The sequence below is a fragment of the Anoplopoma fimbria genome, chromosome 5 (assembly GCF_027596085.1).
Source record: "Anoplopoma fimbria isolate UVic2021 breed Golden Eagle Sablefish chromosome 5, Afim_UVic_2022, whole genome shotgun sequence".
Lineage (NCBI taxonomy): Eukaryota > Metazoa > Chordata > Actinopteri > Perciformes > Anoplopomatidae > Anoplopoma > Anoplopoma fimbria.
The window spans coordinates 3756175-3765779 of NC_072453.1; the positions used below are offsets into that span (position 1 = coordinate 3756175).

General features: G+C 41.6%; 1 protein-coding gene across 1 annotated transcript; it reads left to right on the forward strand.

Annotated features, from left to right (window-relative positions):
- Window positions 1–1253: 1253 nt before the first annotated feature.
- On the forward strand, window positions 1254–8558 carry josd1 (Josephin domain containing 1). Its single transcript, XM_054598882.1, has 5 exons — window positions 1254–1394; window positions 1940–2953; window positions 3051–3179; window positions 4593–4787; window positions 6070–8558. Exons 2-5 carry the CDS (start codon window positions 2592–2594, stop codon window positions 6167–6169), a joined length of 786 nt encoding a protein of 261 aa, XP_054454857.1. The 5' UTR covers window positions 1254–1394; window positions 1940–2591; the 3' UTR covers window positions 6170–8558.
- Window positions 8559–9605: the final 1047 nt, after the last annotated feature.

Below are 9605 nucleotides of genomic sequence, written 5' to 3' on the forward strand. Positions count from 1 at the left end.
CACACTGATTGATGTAAGACCCGTATCTATTAGCCAGTTGCGATTAGGGTGAAATCTTTACAACATGTAAGGGATAATGTCCAGCGAGCGGGTCATTATTGACCCCTAATTTCACAATACTGACCCGCTCTCTGTACATTATCGCGCCTATTACAGGGCTACATACTTAAGAAATCAATTTTACACAAAATATTGATTTGAAAATGATTGCATGTATCATGACACGCACATGGTTATCCAAAGTCCATAATCATATTACGGTAGCATGCCACAATGGACCAGAAACAGTTTTGACAATTCAGCAAAGCTGTTAAAATAAAAGTGGCTGTTTGTTTCAATACCCATAGTACTATACTATGTGTCCCAATACATAGTTTGTTCAATACAGTATGTCAAAGATACTAGGATGTCCTACTGCTTTTTTGCAGTATGCAAGCGAGCAAAGGGTCAAAAAACAGAATTCCTTTGGACTCCTGTCTCTGGCCACCTGGTAAGTCCAATATTCACTCTCCTTTAAGCTCTGTCTTAATCTGCACCAACTGACCAACTCTGGCTGTTTAGCTGCTAAATATTCAACAGTGAGTTGCAAGTATTGTCTGCCTGCTAATAAGCACATAAAGTACATGTGTGAGTGATCGTGGGCGGCTGTGGCGTAGTGGAGAGCAAGGTAGTTCTCCAATCAGAGGGTCGGTGGTTCGATACCCGGCTTCGGCAGTCGATGTGTCCTTGGGCAAGACACTTAACCCCAAGTTGCTCCCGAAGGCTTGCCATCGGTGTGGACTGGATGATGAATGTTAGTTAGAGTCTGATGGTGGCACCTTGCATGGTAGCCTGTCATCAGTGTGTGAATGGGTGAATGATATGTAATATATACTACTGACTGTAAGTCGCTTTGGATAAAAAATGCTAAATGACTGTAATGTAAAGTAATGTAATGTAATCAAAGTAGAAAACCAAAACAATGAGCGAAAAGAGGCTAAAAAGCTCCAATCATTAACACCTACCACCTTCCCTAAAAGTCTAAGTGTTTTTCATTACTTGTACATAACTGTTGTTAATTAACAGTATTTCTTTTAAACATGTCCACTCACACATGTGAGAATAAAGGGGGAGGGGCTGCTGCTCCGTCTACTGACGCAGGCGGTGGTGGTGCTGACAGCAATGTGGAGCCAGGGAGACGCTACTGCGCATGTCCGCGTCTGCACAGACGGAGACAGACTGCGAGAGAGAGAGAGAGAGAGAGAGAGAGAGAGAGAGAGAGAGCTATACTAGGAAAAAATTGGCAAAGACAAAGGACTGAACAGCCTTTAAAGGAAACAGGAAAGAGTGGAACCAGTTTATACACCGGGTTATAACAGTCCAGCCGTGAGACCGGCGGCGGGGAAAGCGACCAGGTAAGAGGTCGGGGAGAGAAAATGAAGTTATAAGACGTAAAGGAAGCGTTGTGGCTGTGTTTGCTGTAGACACGGGAGTCACGTAGAGCAGCCAGAAGATTATCGCCAGATATCTGTTACTATCATGGATGAATAGCATCTGTACCATGTACCGCTGTGGACTGTGAGCTCTCTGATGTGTGTGTCTCTTGTTGTGGTTGGTAGCTGTTGTCATATTTTGCTAGCTTGCTCACTGAACAGGCTGCTTCCTCTATCCAGTCCAGGCTCCTGAAAATGTTTACCTTCCTCTCATTCTGGGGTCTGCTGACCAAGAGGAGGTGGTAGAAGCTTTTAATGTCACCCCAGCTAACTACCATCATCAATAACACATTCAGCGTTGCTTTAAAGTGTTTGTTTAAGTTTTGTAGCTGCTGTTCAGACTAAGTAAGCTGCTGTTAAGAAGTCATTTGGGGCTCTGATAACTTATGACCCTACAAGTTATTTAGAAATACTGAATTATATATTATCTAAAGTAGATTATAAAATAAACTGTGTCTTTCTTTTAGGTGTCTTTTAGCATCAGATCCTTGTTGTATCAGCTCCAGTGGAAGTGACGCTTCATGATCAGCAGCCTGGTGATGGAAAGAACTGTGAAGCTATAGGCTTGGTGACTGGATGGAAAGAGCTGTCAACGCACACACACACACACACACACACACACACACACACACACACACACACACACACACACACACACACACACACACTAACACACTGAAGATGGAGGAAGTGGAAACACACAGAGAGCAGCGGCAGTTTGATTGACCACACGGCTGTGGTGGTGGTGGTGGAGGAGTAATCTTTCGTTTGGGAGCATCTGGAGTGTCTTTGTTTGCCGGTGAGCCCATCTTGAGCTCCAGTTTTTTTACCCCCTCCCTCCTGTTGACCTTTCTGCACATCTATCCTTTAGAGAGAGAGCAGGTGTTAAACAGCCACAGGTCTCATTTACCTTGCAACCCCCACCTCCCCCTCGGCCATACAAAGAGACGCACAAGCTCCTCTCTTCCGAACGGCTGAGAGGTTGCCATAGCAATGGTTGTCATGATGCTGATGTAGCATCCTGAAGGTAGTAGTTGTGGAGGTAGTGGTGGAGCTGGAGGAGGTGGTGGTGGCGGCGGCGGCGGAGGTGGCAGCGGCAGCGGTGGTGATCGTCCAGGGATGGGAAGTGCTCCGTATCCAGCTGGTGAGTGGAAGGGTAAGGGCCGAGGCGGCCTGCAAGAGCTGGGATGCATGCGCTGGAAGGTCAGCAAGCAGAAAGGAGGAGGAGGAGGGGAGGTGGTGGTGGGAGCGGAGGAGAGGAGGTGCAGGGGTCCCACGGATTCTCAGCAGCAGCAACAGCAGGATCTCTCGTCCTCCTCTTCCTCCCTCTCCCCTCCACTTCCTCCTCAACCCTCTCTGACACCTCCAGCCATTTATCACGAGAAGCAGCGGAGGGAGCTGTGTGCCCTGCACGCGCTCAATAACGTCTTCCAGGACGGGACGGCCTTCAGTAGGGACACCTTGCAGGAGATATACCAGAGGTGGGACATCTGTTTTACCCGTCTGCATCACTATTTAGCTGGTGTACATGAAATGTTGTGGATAATCTGTTAAATATCTCATGTCAACTTGTTGCAGGCTTTCTCCTGGCACTCTGGTGACGCCTCACAAGAAGAGCATGCTGGGAAACGGGAACTATGATGTAAACGTGATAATGGCAGCCCTGCAGACCCGAGGGTTTGAGGCAGTCTGGTGGGATAAAAGAAGGTATGTTTGGCTGATGATAATAACCTACTTTTCTGTTGTTTGTATTCTTGAACAAGGTAGATGAAGGAAAATCATTTTATAATTTATTTTTTGATTTTGTTTCACCCTTGTTTACATCTTAAATCCTACAATATAAACAAAAGGTAAATGTTGTCAAGAAGCTCCCTGTGTCCTCCTCTGACCCCCCCATCCACCTAATCAGCAGGGTCTGAATGATCTCTGTGATAAGTCAGCTATTCCATCAGTTGACAAAGTCTAAGAGACTGTTTTATCAGCATTCCTGTTTCCCTCATTAACAGTCTTACGTGACTGTTTGCAACAACAACCGCCACAGACTTGCTTTTATCAGTAAAACAATAATGTTATCAGAAAAGCCATATTCCTGTTTCTTTGTCTGTCGTAGCTACACTTAATTCAATAGGGATATGTTTCCTGGTCAGAGATTTGTTTTATAATGTAGCTGTGACCTGGGACGTCATTGTGGGGCATTTGAGTGCTTATGAGAAACTCTGACAGGCACGATTTCAGAATCAGCTTCCAAAGGACAACCTTGTAAATACATCAAGCTACCGAGTTTATGGGATCTTTTCACAACATTCATGTTTGCGTAACACACCACACAAATACAATGTAATTCTGACAAAGAGCAAACACATAGACCTATATGTTGATTAGGGGAGGGAAAATAATCAATATAGCAACATGTTATGAAACACCATATCCCAATATATTTTCATTTATACCGGGAACATCATGTGAAATACTGTCTCGATAAGCCAATCTGAAGCCTAGCTTTGTCAGTCCTTTACATCAGACCATTTTAATACTGAACCTCTTTAGATTTCTGACAGTTTAGCCATAAACTGTCTGTTTAACATCTAATGGATTGAAAGCTTCTACATGTTGCTGCATGTGTTTGAAAACCTAAAAAAGCTCAATACAGTTTGGTACATGCAGTTTCATGTCAGTTGAAATTGGCAAAATGAAAAGCACTTGAAAGTGCAATAATTTAATTTAGTGTATGATCAATTCTTGCTTTTGGAACATCAATTTGCTACTTTAGTTTGTTTTCATCTCCAGCTACATCAATGTCATGATGTATTGTAGTCATAATATAGTTTTATATATTGCTACCGTTGTGCTCCTCATACTATCATGGGCCTTGTGTCTTACACAGAGGGACCCTTTATGATAACTATCTCAAGCAGGTTTCCAGATTAAGGTTAAACATACAATTTAAATTTGTCTATATAGTAGTGTATGTAATTAATCTGTGTGCTACAGAAAATGGTCAACAGTGATGTAAGGATAATGTCAATTTCTGCATTATGGGATAAAGAATTGCAGTTGCATGGTCAACACACTGCATTAAATCTAGACAACATTTACAATAAATTGCCTTTCTTCCTCCAGGGATGTAGGCAGCATCGAGCTGTCCAACGTGACAGGCTTCATTCTAAACGTGCCATCCAACCTGCGCTGGGGGCCTCTCCGGCTGCCGCTCAAACGCCAGCACTGGATAGGAGTCAGAGAGGTGGGGGGAGTCTACTACAACTTGGACTCCAAGCTACGTAGCCCTCAACCCATCGGCAACCCGGATGAGCTCAGGTAAGGGAGGCTGTATGTTAAGTTGCACGTGTTCCTACTATGAAAGCTATGATTGTAAATTTCCCCGCTGCGGGACTAATAAAGGATTATCTTATCTTATTGTTATAAGAACTATTATGCCATAGTGGATCCATCTATCTGAGCTGATGGTCCCTTTTTTAGCGGAAGGGTGGTGCTCATTGTGATATGATAAGGAGGATTATGTTTATTTGATACTTTGGTCCAGAGTAAGATTTATTTACAACTATAGTATTGGCCAGATTGCCATGAAACTGATATTGAGTTTGGTACCTCTGAGTTAATTACCACTTTCTGTCGCTGTTTCACAATAAAAGCATTAGATTTGTTCACAGATAGGAACATCTGTTCGCCTTACAGTAGATAAGTACTATAGCACCAGTCATTACAGCTCTGATAACACAGAAAAGGAGAGTAGATCAGAAATAGTTTGGCTCCTACTTGTTAGATATAATCCAAAGCCACATACATTTACATTACACAGGAGCTGCAGAACTGAACGTAGTTATTCAAAACAAAAAAATAAAGCCAAATTATTTCTAGTTGCCTGAGCGACCGCACAAGGATATTTTTAGGGTCTATGTTTTATTTATGTAGGTGTGTTTCCCAAAATACTTTGTGTATCCCTACTTATTTGTCTTTTTAAGGAATAGTTAAAAAAATAAAGATGTTGCTGATATGGACGACTCCGCAGAGAATTATCCCAAGACTGTACAGTTCCTCTGAGCTCTTTGGCCTGTTTTAGCATCTTTTAGCTCATTGCTTTGTGTTTTTAGCCCGAAAAACTTCGCTCTCATTAACCTTGTTTCCAGGAGCAGCTGTTTTCAGCCATAACGCTCTTAAACCCACTGGATGCTATAGTACCTGCCTGTAAAACAGACAAAGTTAGCGGCTAGCTTGTCAACATAGTGGAGCATTTAATAGCTAAAGAGCAAGCGATATCCCCCAGGAGTCGGTTGAGACCAAAACAGACAAACTTAAAGTAGATTAAATATTGGTCTTACGTTTAATAACTTTTTGCAAACACGCTTGCCATAACAGCTTTGGAAAGTGATTGTATGTTCATGTTGTGTTTTTGCTGCCCCTAGTGGCCATACAATGAACTAGCAGCTTTAAAGCAGGTCTACCCTTTAAAATCTTGACCTTGTGTATTGCAGTGTTTGCCTTTCTTTTCTTTTTTTTTTTATAGAAATTGATATAAAAGAGTCACTCATCTTGCTTTTCATCATCATAACTATGGCTGTCCTATTTTACCGCATCCCAGGAAGTTTCTACGCCAGCAGCTGCGAGGGAAGAACTGTGAACTCCTATTGGTCGTCTCAGAGGAAGTGGAGGCACACCAAACATGGCGGTCTGACGGCTAAGGGTTTTAACCAGCCGATCGCGGCGCCAACTGGGCCAAGGGGGCCAATCACAGAATGAACAGGAGATGAAGTTAAGCCGTGCACAGCCAACCACATGGATGCACACTTGCAGATATATTTTCCCGTCTTTTTGGGGTTTTTGTTTACACAGCCATTGCTGGACTCTTATCTGAGAGGATGCAAAGCAATGAAGGAAGCAAACACTTTACAGGGAGAATCAGAGAATCACAGTCCTTTACTCACAACACAGTTAAGACTTATAAGAAGTTACTATTCTGTTTCTGCTTTTATGTTTTTATATATATATATATTGACTATTTTTCAATGTCAGTTTTTTTTTTTCTTTTTACTGTTCAAGTTTCCAAAGTCATTGGAGCGCAATGCTGTGTTTACCTGCTGTCTCCCTCAGTGATCCTCCCTGCTACAGTCATGATGTTCACTGATGCGTCTCCGTGTTTTCTGTCCCTCCCTTCACGTCGTGAATCTCTCTGTCCGTCCACCCCCTCCCCGTCCTTCACTTTCACCAAAGCGTGCCCTTTCTTGCCTCAGTGTGACTCCATCTCACTCCTCCTCTCTGCCCTCGTTTTCATATCACAGGTCAAAATCAGTGATTTATCACTTTGCCAACTTTGTATTTCATCCACTTACCAAACACTTGTGGCGCAGTCTGAGCCTATACTGTACCGAGGCTGTGCAGACACAACAGTTTTATATGCAACAAAGCAATGCAACTCCCAGGCCGAGCACTCCATCTAGTGGATGCTTGCCTCTGTTTCCGTTCAAGGGAAAAAGTAACGGCATCATTCATCTAGCATTTTTGTAATTGTTCAAATAATTACACGGTCCTCATCATTGCCATAGAAATGAAGCTGTTCAAACTTTCCTGTAGTGCTAAAACAGTAAGTTGATTGATTATTTTAAAAATTGATTGGATTTAAATCTATTCATCGTGAACACAAACAAATATGCCAAAATTCTCATTTATGATTGTACACTGAATATCTGTGGGTTTTGAACTGTAAGTCATACAAAACAAGCCATTTAAATATGAAAACCTTGGCTCTGAGAAGTTGTGGTGGACATTTATCACAATTCTCTGATATTTTATTAACTGAGTTAATTAATGAATTGGCATATTCATCAATAATGAAAATAACCATTTGTTGCAATATCACTTTACAGCCTATGGTTCTTTGGTATCTGCTGAGGACTGTATAATGAGGGCCAAAACTCCAGAAAAGGCGAGCAAGTGATCTCTGAGTTTAAATTCTCAATTCCAATCTGAATTGTTAATATGAGTTCATGTTACAAATTGTCATATCAATGTAAAGAAGTATTGTTTTTTTGTCCTTTATCACCCGCTCTTGCCTAGTAAGAGCCACAATAATTGCGTGGACAGTGGTAAAATGACACTACTCAGACAGATGATTCATTGTACTTTTTATGGCTTCACACTGGTCCAAAGGGCCACCGCCACAGCAGCCCTCTGTAGCAAACACAGCACGGAAAGTTTGTCACGGATTGTACCGTCAGGTCAGAGAGAGTTAGCAGGGGTCTATAATGTTTAAAGTTTCGGTCCGAGGAGAAGTTTTGATTGTTAAAGGAAAGGGAAGTTGTCACTTTGAGAAAGAGTGGTGGGAGGGGAGATGGAGCGCAGTGTGCCTGGTTGGAGGATAATGTAGAGAAGAAAATGTGGAAAGAATAGTGAAAGTCGCTGAGTTGGCTAGTGAGCACATCTCCAGCCAGAGGTGTGTTGTGGTTGATTATTTAGAAATGAGCCTTAAGAGAGATTCCACTGTTTGTAGCTTTTCAAAATCTATCAGTTTAAGAGAAACTGTTAATACTATATGTATTGTCTCTTTAAGACAATATTGGCCTTAACTTGTTTACATAAGAAAATATTTGTTTCTCTGAAAGATTAAGAGGGGCTGTGCAGTTTGATGCCATTTCAAGAGATTTATTCCAAAGCACCAGTTTATCATATAGAAGAGAAACGGCTAAAGCTCATGGAGTATAATTTGTTCACTTTTGCAGCCAAGGGCTTTACGTAATTTACAAGTGTTTGAAATAGTAGGATTTTATAAAGATAACATGTTTTTCAACAGTGCATGTCTTATTTAGTAACGACACATGATTTCAGCCCAATCTGTCGACCTTTAATGTCATATTCTATCCAAGTGAACCTGCATCAAAACATCAGAGAGGCTGTCTTTAATTTGCTGAGGTTTTTTTGAGCCAATCACATCATGATGAGTGTCTCACAATCACATTCAATGTGTGCTTTTTCTGCCATGACAATCCATCCAGCCCTTCCTACTTCAGGAATCCTGATTGTCACTGTATTTTTTTGCATAGAAATAAAATGCTTTTATTGGCACTTTACGTATAAGCTACAGTGTGGGTGTATTAAATGGGTCATTACTAGATCTGAAAGGGTCGCTTGAGTATAGGAAACAGAATGTGCCTTTTTTTTCAGCCTGTTGTGAGGTTCTTGCACTTTTACCGAAGTATTTAACCTTTACATTTCAGAGGAAAATTAAATATGAAAAGCATAAAAAATACAATGCATTGTTGAAAAGTAAAGTGGTTTCCAACATTTTTGGCTAGTGAGCCCCTATTTAAAAAAAAAAAACTTGTCTGGTTTGGGCCCCTTGCCACAGTTCCACCAAAGATTGATTTTTCTTCTAAATGTCTCCGATGGTTTCATGCGGAAAGTTAAATCAAAATTGTTAAGAAGATTGTTTTTCTTTTCATTCCCTTTGAATCGCCTCCCAACCCCTTTAGATGTATCTTTTGATCCATTGGAGGAGGCCGACCTCTAGGTTGGAAAACACTTGCTGGAACTACAAACTGTATATACTCAAATAGTAAGCTCCACCTCGAACAACTAGTACAGTGGAATGTTACTTTTTTAATACTTATCATTATTGTCTAATAACGTCAAGTGGCCTACATCAGGCCTATTATACATACAGGTACCTTTTTTGCTTTGATATTTTCTAATTCAACTTCTACTTCTTACAGACTTCATCAATAATGAAAATAACCATTTGTTGCAATATCACTTTACAGCCTATGGTTCTTTGGTATCTGCTGAGGACTGTATAATGAGGGCCAAAACTCCAGAAAAGGCGAGCAAGTGATCTCTGAGTTTAAATTCTCAATTCCAATCTGAATTGTTAATATGAGTTCATGTTACAAATTGTCATATCAATGTAAAGAAGTATTGGGTTTTTTTTTTCTTACAGACTTTTACTTGTAACATGGTATAATTTCTATTTCATATCCCAGTATCCATCCATATACACTGTGTGAACTATTAGGCAGCCGGGGGCGAGCGCCGACTCGTTGGGGGAAAAAAAAAAAAATTGGGGGCGCGCTCTCGGGGGTCGGGGGCGCGCGGAGCGGAGTGAGTGCAGATGTGTCGCAGATTTTG

Bases quoted from the DNA above. Each gene is read 5' to 3' on its own strand.
- josd1 (XM_054598882.1), top strand. From the start codon at position 2,592: ATGGGAAGTGCTCCGTATCCAGCTGGTGAGTGGAAGGGTAAGGGCCGA. The intron at 2,954-3,050 runs GTGGGACATCTG...AACTTGTTGCAG, and splicing joins TTGCAGGAGATATACCAGAG to GCTTTCTCCTGGCACTCTGG. The intron at 4,788-6,069 runs GTAAGGGAGGCT...ACCGCATCCCAG, and splicing joins GGCAACCCGGATGAGCTCAG to GAAGTTTCTACGCCAGCAGC.